Below are 15,887 nucleotides of genomic sequence, written 5' to 3'. Positions count from 1 at the left end.
GTTTGGTCCTAGTGTCCTTCATTGTTGCCAAATAGATTGCTGAATATTAAAGAAATATGAGAGGACAAGGACTGCACCGACAAGGCTTTTTGGATTATTGATGCGGTCCAAATCAATGCATGCTGCTTACCTTGAATCCCAAAGATCCCTGCCTTGAATATTATATTAGCGATATGTTCCAGAATGAGAAACTAGACACTCTTGAACAGGCAAGCACTTTTTTAAACGCTTGAATAGGTGGTGCCATAATAATCATATGCTAATCTAAAAACAAGGTATAAAAATAGTAAAGTTGACCTTGATTCTCAAAAGAATTAATAAAAATCCAAAGGCAAAATAATGTTGCACAATCTATATTAAAGACATCTAAACTGCCAGAGTGACTCAGACATGCCAACACATGAAAATGAAGCGTACCAAGCGATTAACCAAGGAATCTTCTGTAAAAAGCTGTACAACACTTTAAAAGAGCAGGTGTTACCTGTAACGCTTTGGTTGGAGCTGGACAAATGGAGCCGCATTTCTTCTTCCCTGGACACTGCTACTTAGTAGGGATAAATAGTCCTGAGCAAAGTCTACCCGATACTGGCCCGTTCCAGTGTGGAAGCTCAACGATCAACATTTTTAAACAAGCCCTTCCTGCTCCTGCTCTTTACCTCCCACCCACGTCACACCTGGCAAAGGCACGCTCACGTGGCTGCAATGCAGCTGTGCGCAAGCAAAGACGTCACGGCTCTATATTCAAATAAATGAGTTTGTACCTCAGCCAAAAAAAGGACAGATATTTATGCATAGAATAATGAAGCAGAATGTCTAGCCCACTTCCTGTCACCCTATTCACCTAGACGTGCCTTCTTAAATGATCAGCATCTGATCAATGCTGTGGCATTGCACTGTAACTAATCTTGATCTGTCCACTGCCAGCACCCCGATCATCGGCTGTGTGACTTCACATAGTAATTGATCAATAAAGCGCAAGGTTTACGACCGGATTTATTCCAGCAGGAATTTTGCAGGAGAACATCAATATCATCTCTAACTGACATTTACTTCAAACAAAGCCATTATTCCATAATCCTAATGTGTTCGTGATCAGAAAAGTCAGCGGACTAAATGTCCAGAACAGATACTGCAACATCATGTCTCCTTCCTGAGAGACAATCGAGTTAGCTTAGAGATTATAACGGAGATGCCAGAGTGAAATCATAGGTCAGGGACCCTGTCAGGTAACCATCGAGTTGGTGGACATCACCATTGAGTTAAATGCAATTCAGCCTCTATGATCCATACCCCTGTTGTTCTAGACAACCTATGCCGGTTAAATAATTGACAGTGCAACAGATCGCTTTTGTCTCACTAATCTGATTATTGTGTTTCTCCCCCATTAAACCTACAAGATCAGAAATCTGAGGCTGCCACAGATCATCAGTCAAGCACCAACAGCTTTCTTTGGCTCCAGAAGGGAAAAAAAGGACTCCTTATAGATTAGCATATGTCTAAATCTCAAAAACAACACATAAAAAGAGAGAAAACAATGAGATGGGTTACCAGCACCAGAGAGGTAAAGGGTGGAGTGACAAGCAATGGAGTTAAAGTAAAAAAGTCTGAAACAAAGACTATTCAGTTAATGTTATGCTTTTGGCAACTTGTCTCTCAACTGATAGACAGTTAAACAAAGTAAAACTGCCTCCATGCCAGCAGGGGACATGGGGTCTTTTCAAGGTGAGGGACAGAGCATCCAAACCATTCAGTTCACATCTGAATGTGCTTCAATGTGTTCAAAGCAGGACTGCTACATTTAAGATGCCACAGTTAAATATGAATGATGGTTCAAAAGAAGAAGAAAATAAATTCCACTGTTCTGAAAAAGTCCACATTTGTATTGATAGCTTCTTTTTAAGCACCCAAAACTTACAGCCAATAAAGTATCAGATGAACATAATTCCACCTGATTTCGTTTTTGCTTGCGTACCCAGCAACACAAGGGTGCAAGTTGAAGTCATGCCTAAAAGCAGGCAGTCAGGTTTTGGGTTTCAGTGCAGTAGGGCTGAGAGATAGATAAAGACTGCTGGCTTGATCAGTTTGGGTACATTTGATTTTTTTCACTGGTGGAAAGAAATCCAAGCTGATAGCTATGCAGACTGGGTGCAATAGTGCAACACTAGCTTCCTCCTCCTCCTCCTCCTCCTCCTCCTCCACTGCTGCATTCACTGGGACAGCAGTTTTACTGCAGCTAATGTGAACAGTCCAGTCTGAGAGCTCTAAAGGGCAGAGGCAGCACTGCGGTATGCTGGTGAAGCCTAAACCTCACTGGCTACTCCATAAGAAATGCAGCAATATGTTGTACATGTACATTGTCAATCTTTGGGTGATAATCACAAATAACCAGTTATTCAATTCACAGCTCATCTGCTTAGAAATCTAAGCTCATAGTGATTCATTATAAATCACTTTGCTCCTTTAAGAGAAGCTGCTGACTGTGATACAACACTGTTCTCCAAGTGTCAGGATAAATGAATAGTAGTTACAGCCCCCTGTATCGGTCTCTGAGATTCAAAACATCCAATACATCAAGACAACATACAAGAAATTATCCATTCCGTATTTTTGCACTATATCGAGCCTGCATCTGGTGCTGAGGTCATGCGAGAAGTCCCCTAAAGGCGGTTAAATGTTGTTAAGGCTGATGGAGCAGTTCCTCAGGTGCTACACTACAGACATGCCATCACTGCCACTGCTAGAGCCAGACAGGACCACCGGATGATTAATGTGACACACAGTCAGCCAGTGCCTGCAGGAGGAGGCCACAGCATCTGTTTGTATGTGAAGCCATGGTGACTCTGTATGCACGCAGTATATAATCCAATGAAAGCACCAGATGGGGAAGGTGTGCTTCCCACACCTGTTGAGCAACAGAGAAACCGGCTCCAAGCTGTAGTACGTGTGGGCACCGATGAGACAAAAGGTGGATTTGTGTTCAAAGCCTAATAAGGAAATAAGTTCCTGTAAAAACTTCCTCTGGATGGTTTTTAATCTACCACTTCATTTGTGCATGTGTTTCTCCTGATCTCAGGCCATAATATAGTGACAGAAATTGTTAAATTCGTTAGAAAGGTTTTTCTGAAAATATTCCCTAATACAAAAAAAAAAGTTATTTAAATCCAGTTAAATTAAACAAGGTTCAACCTTTTCATCTGTTGGAATAAAACACCTAACCTCCAACATACCAAGTTCAGGGTCTGGTTAGCTTTGGGAGGACAACAAGCATCATACTCTAATCTTTATCTTCTTTATGACTGTATCATGAAGTACAAAAATAGCACATTTTATTTCTTTTAATTCTAATTTATTTTTATAGTAGAAAGAGAAGGACCCCAATTACATGCTTGTATGATCAGAAACATGACCAGGAAAACTGCAGGCTATAGGTTCAAACCAGAAAGAGGGCAAGCACAGGAACCGCCAACGTTAATCTTTCCAGCCATATATCTGCTAATTTCTTTCTCTATTGTCATGGACACAGTGGACACAAAGCACAGAACTCAACCAGATGCTGAGCCACAACACAGGTGAGGATATGAAAATATAATCAATATTGTGATAATCAATGTCACATTTGTAATAATGATAATTGCAGCTTGGAAGCAAACCTATATTGTATATATGATGACACATTGTGTACATGTGCAGAAAATAATCAGAGCATTACCTTAACCAACGCGGTTATTTAAAAAAACTTTTTGACCTATTTTTGCATCTCACTTAATCTTAAACTTAAAGACTTGAACAGCAATATAAAGACAGACACACTGCACCTACATTACTAAGCCTACAACCAGCAAATCAGCATAAACTACATCTAAAATGTATTCACTTTTGATTGTGACTGATGTGCTGGCAAAGCTGTTGACTGGCGCTAGAGTCTACAGGGATAGCTCTTTCCTGACAATCTGCTGTCAGTACAGAATCAGGCTCTGTCCTGAGATACCCACTGGCTCTCCTTCCTGATTTAAAGTCATCTATCATAAGGAGGAACTGAGTGTGCAAGCCTGAGGAGATGACAAGTTTGTGTCCAGTGACATCTATGTCCTTGAATACTGTGTATGATGTACAGCAAGAGTGCCAACCTTCTAAGTGTTTTCCACACTGAGGATTTTGCTGTGTAACAGGAACAGGACAGACCTGCAATGCAGTCAACTGTATAATTATAGCCTGGTGGTGAATTACACATCAGTGGAGCAGTAATTGTTTTGTCATTTTACAAAGATGCTAAAAAGGAACCTTTGAAGGTTTCGATTAAATTGGGCAAAGCTAAGAATCTAGCATTTGACGTGTATTGATTAGCTTCCTGGCAACTGATGCAAGCAGACAACTATGCACCACACCAAAGATCAAAGTAGTCTACATAGACAAAAAGGAAGATGCATTAAGGGAGGAAAAAAATCACTAATGCTTTAGTACAGGGTGATCCATGCTGCCACCGCACCAGTATCTCTGTCTCGATCTCTCTTTCTCTACATGCTACACGAGCTTCCACTGCAGCCCCTGTACCTCAGGTTAAGTACTAGGAGAAATCAATGTGAGGAAGCTAATTTGAGGTGCAGGGAATTGTATAGTCTCCATGAGGTGAGGCTGAAAGGATTAGGTGAAGGAGAAACCCAAATACAGTACATCGAGTAGCTTCTGCTGATTCACATTCTCATGAGTCAGCTTGTGCAGACATTCCTGTTCACCTATAGGATTCAAAATGGAGATAGCTCAATGCAGGAGGTGTGCAGTACAGGCTCAGATTTCTTATACCTATTATCACTCATAATAATCCCATCCCATATATATATATATTAATATAACTTGCAGTAAGGTAATATCCTATGTGTTAACTGAAAATGCAAGTGAGAAAGAGATTTTTAACCAAGCATTCAATACTTATAGACACAAAAACGCAAAAAGGTATAAAATTGAGGAAAAGAATAGTTCTGCTCCTGTGAGAGGACATGAATTGAGCTGAGCGGCACAGAAGCGGCACATTAGTTGGAGCCAGTATTCGCCAAGAGGTCTCCAGAACTTCCTTTATAGCACATAGTACTCACAGACAATAACAGACAGACTGATGGGTATGCTTGGCATATCATGTCATGCCATTTAGGAAGGTGTTAAAGCAAAATTAGTTTAGAGCTGGAATAAAGACAGAAGGTCAGTATCATCTCATGAAAATACAGAAGAGTACTAATGAATAACACATGCTATACTTAGGATGACACAGCACATAAATATAGAAACAGACACCGAGCTTTCAGCTTCATGACCAGAGATACAATCAGTGTATTACACACGCAGTGACCTGAAGCTGAGTCATATATGTTAACCACACTGACTTACCAATTCCTATTAGTCGGAAATAAAAGCCGTAGATATGTTACAGCGCATTATATGGCATGGCTTCATGACATTTATTTCTATTTGCATGTGCAAATGCTATAGGCAGGAAATGCAATATTTTAAAGGTTTACCTATAGTATAATGCAGAAATGTAGTCTGAACGAGAAATAACCAGGGCAAATACTGTATGACTGCATTATAGAGTTTGTGAATGTCTATAGTGTAGGTTATATAACAGAACGTCATTTATGGAATATTTTTTAGCGCCTCATTAATGAGCTGTCGGGTAAGGAACTAGCAATAGAAGTGCTGCAGAGCAGATGAACTGCTCTTCCTGTCTGTTTGTGTGTGTGTGTGTCCATCCAAAAGACAGAGAGAGAAGCTCTTTTAAGGACTCGATGCAAATATTACCACACCATCATTCCTGTAATAACTGCTTGAACATCAGTCCCAGGAACAGCACAAGTTTCTTTTTGAAACCACTGATAACTGCCATCATTTGTCTCACCTCCGTCTGATACATTATTAAAGTTTTAGCACTTTTTCTTGCAAAATCGCTCATACAGACATATCAAATAAATATTTAAAGTGTTTTTTAAATCACATTAATACAAATAAGACAATTAAAACAACCGATCGCTTTAAATACAAATCAAACATCTCTTATACTTAATGCCTCCAAGAGGTCCATATTTGGCAACTGCAGCTACTCATTAGATTCTAATTAATTAACGGTGAGATCAGTTCAGATGGATAATGAACCTTTGGAAACTAGCAAAAACCGAGCCTACTAACAAAGGAGGCAGAGAGTTATGAAAAAAAAAATGGAAATGTGAATGTAATGCCCACATACACTCCATCAGTTCATGGGCCATAAAAGTAGATATGAAGAGACACTTCATGGCCATTTCTCGTTAACAAGTATTGTTATTGTCATTTCATTAACAAGTATTAATTATGTTTTATAGGGATTATTATTTACATCAAATTATGTGCAACATTAGAGCCGTGTGAATCAGCAGCATTTATATCACAGCGTTCCTGAATGCTCAGTTCTGATTGGTCGGAATGCATTCATTTTTCTACAACGTCCATAGCCATCATATTAAAATCTTTTGTAATTCCTAAATAAATGACACCTCAGAAATTTTTTTACAATAGCAGCATTGTTGAAAAGAGCCTCAGGTGTCAGCGCAATAAGAGGAAGAGCTATAACTTTTCTTGATATGGGAAAGTCTTAAAGATGGATGGCTTTACAGGTTTTCTGTAACATGACAAGCTGAGGTGTTATTACTGCTCAATTGGAACGACCAGAACATTAAACCTAACTATTCTTTGATTAATAAAAAATGTAATCAGTAGTAAACGGATGCTTTAACAAACAAATAAAATGTTTTGTGACGTTGTTATTAGGAAAAAATTCAACTTCAGGGCGGTAACAGTAATTGGCTCTTTGTGTCAGGTGGCACCGCACCCCATCATAATTAATTCATTATTGAGAGCAATTAAACTATATCAATGATTAAATCCAGTTGTTAAATGGAGAACAGAGCTATAGAGCTGACATATGATAAAGCTAGCTCTGTATGAAGCCATTAAAATCTTTGATTTACCTTCTAACCTTCTCAAGTAAAACAGAGGAGGAAATGAGGACATAAAGATAAGGGATAGAATAAGACAAGGAGGAATCAGATAAGCCACATTTTGGGCTTATTCACTTCTAATGTATCTTCTAATGCTTTGCATATTGAACTGGTCTTCTTATGGAAGATAGCATGTGCATGAATCATGGACAGACAGGGAGAGTGGGTGGACTGTGCTGCATATCCTGAATTAACCTTCACCTAATGTCCTGTAACACAATGACAGTAAACATGCTACTCATTGCTGCTCTGCTGCAGTCACCCACTACAGAGAAAAGTATCCTGTAGAAACCACGTGCCCGTCCTGATGGACAGGATGAATGAGTCGGATGTGTAGGACATATCAGAGGACCACTGAGGTGACAGTTAGTGTGGCATGTTACTACACTGCTGTGTGCTGCGGGAGAAGAGGGGGATGTGGTGCACAAAAGAATGACAGACCCCGCAAGGTGTGGCACACGGAGAGGCGTGGGGAGAAAAAGACAAGAGCTGGGGTGTTTAAACAAGAACGACAGAAGGAGAAACACTAAATGGGAAGTGAATGAGCAAACCAGAAAATGCACCAAAACTGCAAAAGGCAAAGGGCCAGAGAATGAAAAGAAGGGAGAAGAGTGAAATTCAGAGGGTGAGTGAGAAAGACTGCATTGAAGCAGTTTCTGTAATCTTCCACTGCAGCACTGCAATCCCTGTTAGTGTTCCTCTGCAGGCTGACTGTGCCTCTGCATACTTATTGCCATTTAAACGTCCTCCTTTATGGTGAATGATGCAGCACATCCCTTCTCATTGATATTTGATCATCTCCTTTCACAGGATGTACTTTTTTCTAGCCTCCAGAGGTTTTCCACACTGCAGAGGCTGGATGCTCCGTGATGTGCCAGAAGGCATGGCGATAAGGTGGGGACCAAAACTAACACACTTTTTTTCTTAGTGAGAGATTGAAGCAAAATCACTGATATTACAGCGCTGGCTAGAGTCTGAAATATTTTTATATCATATCATTAAAAAGAAATAGCAGCTATTGTTGTTAGGTGTCATAATAAAAGAAACAAACCACAATCCTTATAGTTGCAACTTGAACTGAGAAGGGGAACAAAAGGAAGCGTTAAAAGGCGTGGACCTGTTTCAAGGTGGGTCTTAACCGTTGTGCCACATGCTGCAGCATTCAATACAACCTGTTACAAGACATTTAACGATCTAGTCTGGAGATGGCAGACAGCCACATGCTCTACACAGCGTCACACCCAATCACACTTGCACAGTGCTAGTACACGTCACCTCATTCATTCCATTTACTAACTCGTTCCATTTACTAGACACGGAGGCTAGATCCAATCAGAGTACAACACTGTATGAATGAATGAATGAATGAATAAATGGTAGACATTCTCTGTAGCTCTACACTGTAAGAAGCTAATAATAATAAAATGCTGGATTGGGTTTAAGCGGTTGCTGCAGTTGCATTACAATATTAAGAGAGGACTAACACAGAGGAAACGTGCTGAGGCAGTAAAGCTCGTCTCTGATGACCTTGCACTGTAACATAAGCCCGACGTGCATTCAGACAATATTCTTGTGGTGCATTGGCTCCGAGGGGAACTGGTTTTCTGGAATAGTATCATATAATCAATCATATACCAGTGTCCTGTTAAAGTAGTTGGATTTCCCTTTAAGCAAGGTTAAAAGGACGTATTATTTATATAATCTTCTTTATAATCCTACAATAATGTGACAACTTTCAATCGCTGCCATTCTGAGGTTGAACAAAGCTTTCTCAGTGGATATTGCTGATTCTATCTCTCTATCTCTCTGTCGATTATTTATAGTGAGCATAACACTGCATTTTTAATGATTCATACCCGTTCTGCTGTGGCCACAGGAGGATAAAGGGATTCTAAATCTCGCAGCTAAAAAGGCAAGTGGAGCTCTGTGTCTAACGTGAGACAGATGGGAGCACAGCACATCATTAGGTAATGGACTTTCTCTGACGGATAGCGAGGATGCTCGTTCATCATCAACTTAAACGTATCCTGCTCACCTCAGCTTCACGGTCAAAGTGGTGGGGTTTTCATTAGGGAAGGATTCAGAGACGTGACCGTCTGCATGCTGAGTCACTGGAGCAGAACGGAAGATCAAATGCGAGGAGCCATTAGCGTAATCCTTTCTGAATGGCACAGATCTAACGGCATCTACTTTTAGCCTTTTCACATAAGCGTGATGAATCCACTGAAGCCTCCGGTCCTTGTCTAGGGCTTCTTCGCCAACATACCTTACCCAGTGACATCCACACTTTTTTAATGGAACCTTGTCGAAAGTAATAAAAGAGTGACAATGTATATACTGTGTTTGGTCAAAGAAACAGAAACTACGGCAACTGCTTCTCTGTTTAAACGCATGTGGTGCATGTTGAGAGAGAGAGAGATAGAGAGAGAGAGAGAGAGAGAGAGAGAGAGAGATGATGTACATCAACGACACATGTGACTGCTGGTCCTTTGTGCACCAACATCTATACACACACAAACATTTTTTGGATTTCTTGGCTGCTCAAATATTTCACTAGCCTTGAAATTAGATGCTACTGTGCACTTGCTCTCCTACTCTGCATTTATACTTTATTAATTAATACTCCTCTCACAAATATAACAATATAACAATTCCAGTCTTCCTGTATGACTAAAGTCCAGCATAATTGGATCACGTTTGGCAAATAACTGAATATAAAATGCAAAATATAAATATAAAATAAAAATGTATTTATAAATTTTAAATATAAATATAAAATAAAATTGAAAAGCAACTTACCAAATTAAACACTGTTTCATAACACAACCTTAAAAACAATTTAAACCATAAAAAGCCACGAAATGTGCTTATTCTTCTAAAATTGAAAAACGGTGGCTGTGAACCACCAATACTCATTTGCTAAGTGTGAGACATGACCTCCTCCTGAACCTTATTATCCCAGAACAAGGGGTTGACAAAAGGGAATATGAGGAGGTGGGTCCCGAGTAAATATATCTTTTACATCACAAGGAACATTTGAAGAAAAAAAAAATAATAAAAATAAATAAATAAATAAATAAATAAATGCAATAAGCATGCAAGATACAAAATAATAATTGACGAGAGTAGATGGTGAGACAGACTCGAGTAATCAATAATTTCTTTTGCACAGCAGTCATGTATACATTATTAAATAAGAGCATAGACCCTTACAGTTAAATAAATATCTATGCTGTGAGATAGGAACCTATATGATTGCTGTTACAGGCAGTGAAGTACTTTCAGTTCTGTAATAAATATTTTAAATGTGATTCTCCTTCATCCATTTCCAGAGAGTGGATGATAAACTTAAATTATATAGTACTGAAAGAGAAAATCTGATAACACTATATATATATATATATATATATATATATATATATACACACACACACACACACACACACACACACACACACACACACACAAAAGTACTAACATCTCTCTGGGCATAACCTTTTTGGATTTCTAAAACTGTACATTATTCTGACATCATAACACAACAGACAGAAAATTACTAACCAATGCTGCCACTTGAACTACAAAGGAGCAAAGCCACACTTATGACATAACAGTAATCTTACACGCCTTCAACTGCAAATTATGGCCTCACGCTATAATTACTGTAATGACGCACAGGAAAAGGCAACTGTTGTGTTCATGCTTTGTTTGCTGGGGAAGCCAGATGTAATTCCCTTGCTAAAAATTGGCCATTGAGAAGAGAAAAAACAGTATTACAAATTTGTATCCATGTCACAGTGAAATGAGTGTGATACGGCCTCATGGTTGGAGAAGGACTGCAATATGCTCAGTAAGAGATGTATATTTTGAGATAAGTGTTAGGACAGGTGTTGCCTGAAGACAGCTAAAGTACAGGTACAGGAGGCTGAAAAAGTATCTGACTTATTAGGTTAAACTGGGCTTGATTCTAATCTACAAGTTAATATTATTTCATGTTTGAAACAGACAAATGTAGCACAGACAAGCTGTTAATACATCATTGCGTATGGACGAATACAGGATTTTATGGATAGAAATAATTTAAAATGCATAATAATTTTGGATGACGAAGAGTATGTTAATACGTACATTTCAATAGTGCTCATCTATTCATGTGTTGCTTACATAAATATACAGAGAAGTTATTGATAGTATTGATTGTATATTGATATATTTTCTTTTGCATGATGTTTCCGTTCTGGTCTTTCATCTCGGTGGAATAGTCTGTGGGTGTCCGGTAGGGTCACAATCCCTATCGCTTTCATTAAGCTTCCTGCTGGAGCAGCTGACCTGCTCTCTGCGTTTATTGATTTAGACTGAGATTACCAACAAAAATGCATTTCCATTTTAGTCCTGTACAATTGATCATCTTGCTCAAAAAGGGAAGGGCATTTAATGTTCTACTGGTCATGATCTATGCTATATCCAGCTAAACACAGAGACAAATACCAACAGATAAGTGTAATTGAATGCAGTTTTAAATTCACTGTCATAGACTGAGCCCCGGTTCAATACAGTAGAAACATACATGCTACTAGGGTTACTTACATAATGGAAAATTAAGTGATTTTTTGACCCCCAGTGGCGTTACAATGCTAGGATATACAAATTTGATCTTCTCACTGTGCCTAGTCTGGAATGAATAATACGTCCGCTTCATATCAAAACCTTGCCCTAAGGTCATTTTGTTTTTCAGGATGTCATCAATACCTTATTTCTCATCTTCTTCTCCCTCTGTTTCTATGTCAGGACAGTGGGTCAAAACTAATACCACCCTACACTGCACATATAGATAAGGAAAAACTACTGGACATAGTTAAGAAGGTGAGAAGCTGGCTACCCTCCAACAGTTATAATTCTTACAGCTTTCAAAGTCATAGTGGAGAGTAGTTAGGCAGGAAGATAGCATTACTGAGGATAGTCTTTCTGTGTGGCTGAGCGATGGATGGGAATCGATTAGATCCTCTGCAGACTGACCTTCAAATGGACCAGAGCACCCAAAGGAGGAAGTCTCCTCACACCACAGCATATGAATTAGAGGAAACAGCATTGCCTATGCCTGTTAAAGAGCTGCAAATGAATCAGCCAAGCTGTAAGCTTTTCACTCTCACTAAAAGGATGTTAGTTGCATGTTTCATAGCTGCTGTTACAAACAAAGTAATTCATGTGGTAGAACAGCAGGTCATCTTGTTTAGGATAAAGAATGGAAACAGTCAGCTGTGGATAAAATGAGGAGTGTACAGTATATTACAACCGATCCTACGTAAAGTTGCTCATTCTTTTGAGACTTTGTCACAGCTGTTTGTATCATACCTGACAAGACATAACATGCCTACTCTTAGGTAGATTCATGCATGCAACAGGCATTTCCTCTCAGTTCGGTTTCCCTTATACAACTGGTTTTGTAAAAGCAAACAAATACAAATGAATGAAATCACCTGAGAGCTGGTTCTAGAGGACAGCAGAAAATACACTAGGCATTTTCAGCCAATGAGCTGTAAAATTACTGTCCATGTCAAATACTGAAATCCAGTTATTTAAGGAAGAAGCAGAAATTTTCGCATGAAACTAAGCAGTTGAAATTTTTTAGCCTGTTAAAGCTCACTGTTCTGTATGTAGCATAATTAACAAGGCAGAAAATCACTACAAACACAGACATTAACACGAACGATTTCCATCCTTTCCATAACAGCAGACTGATGACTCACAGGATGAAAACTTTTAATTTCAGTGACGCACTAAGCAAACACCATGTGTACTTACATTTTTTAGTAACTATGTTGTTAGATTCATGACGGCTTGGTGTGTTGTTCCTGCCAGGTTCTGCTGTAGTACTGGGGGTGGGCTGAGAGGCTGGGTTTAAGCGGGTGGACACTTTAGAGGTGGGCAAAAAGCGGGTCACCTTGGGCGAGGCAGGTGCAAAAGGACCTGCTGTGGAATCACCTTCTACAAACACCTCAGGGCGTGCAGGGATTTTAGAAGTAGCAGCTGGGATAGGGACTTGAGATGAGGTGGGGCGTGAAAATGACACAGGTAGTCCCATTGTGGGATCTGCATCAATAATGATAGGGTCCTGACCAATAGGTTTGGGATCCAGATGAGTTGGGGGTTCATACTCAAAGATTTTGTCCACAAAGACCCACTTTAGGCCAGCAGTGCAAAGTGCTAAGCTCAGCAAACATGCCAAAATGGGCAGAATGCAGATCTTCTCTGAGCGTACACAGTTACGCACTTGTTCCAGCTCCATACATACACAGCAGGAAGCAGCAGTCAGCCCTAGGCATCCCAGCAGCCTGTGGTCCTCGCCATTCTCCTCAACAACTACCTCTTCCTCCTCTTCAAGCTTCTCCTCCTCCAGCTTCACTTCTTCAAGAGCCTCTTCAGGACATGCTTCAGAAAGGTTTTCAGTGGAGGGATCCACAGCAGACGTGGAGTTCTCAGGTGCATCGAGTCTGTCAGAGGAATCCTCTATTCCTGCAGCCTCCATCGCTATTAGTTATTCTCTTTTTTCGTTCTTGCCCCGTTCTTCTCCTCGTCTCATTTAAAGGTCACTCCCCAAAAACCTGTCTCCTAGCTTAGAGTCTTACACTTGAGGATTAGTGGTGGTGCTTTCAGCATCGCACATTGTGGCTCATAAAGTGTGTTGTCCATTATCGGATCATGCAGGAGGGGGAAGGGAGTTAGCGAGCAGAGATGCTCTTCAGTGGCAACAGAATAACCTTGTTAGCATCCGGGAAGTGGCTCCGACTTCCGTTGTAGAATGGACTCCTTTCTTTCCTGGCTTCACTCTCATTTCATCCTCCTACTTGGCAACTTGTGGTAAAAAGCAAACAGAACAAAGTCTATAAATAATGGTGGTCTCAGGAGGTAGATGCACCAGGCAGCCTGGGGTGGATCCCTCTCTCGGGTCTCTAGTGCAGCGTGGCTTAGAAAGCGCGAATAGGAGGACAGCAAGCACCTGAGAGCAGAAAAGGAGTGCAGTGGTTGTGCTGGAGCTCAGCCAACAGGGGAGCTTCCTTATCATGCTCTGGCAGTAGGTACAGAGAGGTGTTGAATCATCCAGAAACTGCAGATGCCCATCCTCTCCATGTGCTGGCACTGGGGATAAGAGCAGGAACTGATTGTTAGCGCAGCGCACACCTCACTACGCAATATAGAAGGATGGACAAGTGAGGACTGCGCACGCCTCTTTTCTCTCTTGCTCCTCCTCTTCTTTCTCTCTACTTCTTCTCTCCCTCATGCACACATGGGCATTCTTTCTTCCTCTTACCTCCTTTATGTCTGTCTCATGCCGTCTCTCCCTCTCTCTCTATGGTATATCCCCTCTCCAGCCGCTCCCACACTGCACTCAGAATATAACATGTACAGCCGTGCTAGGCAAGTCTGCACTTGATCCAATTACAGAGAATGCAACGAATCAAAGACAAGCAAGTCAGATGGTCCCAGCCCAGCTCCCTCTAGCTCTCTCTTTGCTGCGCTCTCTCTCTCTCTCTCTCTCTCTCTCTCTATCACACACACACACTTCCTTCTCCTCATCCTCCTCCTCCTCCTCCTCTTTGTAGACCATTGATTATGCTAATATGAAAGGAGCATTTTTATGAGCGGAAAAAGCTCTTCCAGTGACCGAGACATGTGATATTACTCATGGGACTGCAGCTATTGTTTTTCTGAATACTTCCTTTTACTGGCAAATATTCAAGAGAACGAGAAAAGATGTGAAGAACAAGTGAAAACATTTCATTAACCTACTTAAACATGAAATCCGTAGATTTGTACAAATGAACTACCACATCTGCTTGTATTTCCTTTCCCTTCACCTGGAGTTCTCTCCTTTTTCACTCTGTAATCACGTGTATCTTACCTACATTGTTGACTCAGGGGACTGGGGGTGGGTACAGTGACGTAGGTAAAATACAGGGTACAGAACAGACTTTCAGCCACTCCTGAGTTCGTTAGTGTGTAATCAATAGCTTTTTCTTAGCCACAACTGCCAGTTCAAGCAGCAGACTTTAATTAAAGACCAAAGTAATTTATTATAATTAAATATAATAATTAATTAGTTCACAGGCAACAAAGAAACAAAGATGTTTTTCATTGGTGCTGTCTCTTATGCCTCCTGTTTTATCATGTTATATGACTACATAGCATGAAACTATTAAGATGTTTAATTAATATACATCATTTAATCATTGATGTTAATTTCACGGAGTGCCAAATTTGCCAAAGTTGCTAATTTTCTAGAAAAAGAAAAACAAAAAAATAGCTGGTCATATTTTCCAAATTATATACAACCTAACAGGCTAAATTAAACCCTTGTACTATGACCATGCAGTTACTAGACACCGAACAATTAGTCTGTTTCTTATTCATATCCTTTTAGAAGACATTATCTCTCTCGATTCCTTGATAAATCTCTACAAGCTACCTAAAGGCTACAGACACGCACACAGTTCTGTAGCATAATTCCAGTTATATACAAACACAAATCCCCATTGCGTTTTCCAAGCCTGTCACAGTATGACAATATGCTACTACATATTGTCTGGGATTGTCAGCCTCGTAATCCCTTGCTCACATGCGACGAGTGAGACAGAAAACAGGTGTTAAGCTCTGCTAGTTCCTAGGTGTAACAGGCTAAGACACAATACATAACCAACAATACAACTTCAGATTGTATGAATCTCAATTATTTCATATTTAAGAAATGACTGCAATGAATTCATTTAGACAAATAATACTAGCCATTCAATTAGGAAAAAATAAATGGTGCCCATAATAGGAGTAAGAATGATGCTGTGTCTGGTAGCTGATGCGCTATGATGGCTG

The 15,887-nt window shown here is 40.1% G+C and overlaps 1 protein-coding gene across 10 annotated transcripts in view; it reads right to left on the bottom strand.

Moving 5' to 3' along the window:
* The window catches only part of nrg1 (neuregulin 1), a 39,204-nt gene that overhangs the window by 10,101 nt on the left and 13,216 nt on the right, over positions 1-15,887 (bottom strand). For 2 of the 10 annotated variants that reach the window (XM_060895838.1, XM_060895839.1), the window contains exon 1: positions 12,825-14,322. The exons of 2 other annotated variants lie outside the window; for them this stretch is intronic. In XM_060895838.1, coding sequence (XP_060751821.1) covers positions 12,825-13,548 — 724 coding nt within the window. In that variant the 5' untranslated portion in view covers positions 13,549-14,322. Of the gene's footprint in view, positions 1-481; positions 637-12,824; positions 14,342-15,887 lie in introns of those variants that run through there. 6 more of the 10 variants (XM_060895843.1, XM_060895844.1, XM_060895840.1 and 3 more) reach the window with 5 other exon arrangements.

Source organism: Tachysurus vachellii, chromosome 20, assembly GCF_030014155.1.
Source record: "Tachysurus vachellii isolate PV-2020 chromosome 20, HZAU_Pvac_v1, whole genome shotgun sequence".
NCBI lineage: Eukaryota > Metazoa > Chordata > Actinopteri > Siluriformes > Bagridae > Tachysurus > Tachysurus vachellii.
Note: the sequence above shows the minus strand (reverse complement) of the source record. Positions and strands in the feature narration are given on the sequence as shown.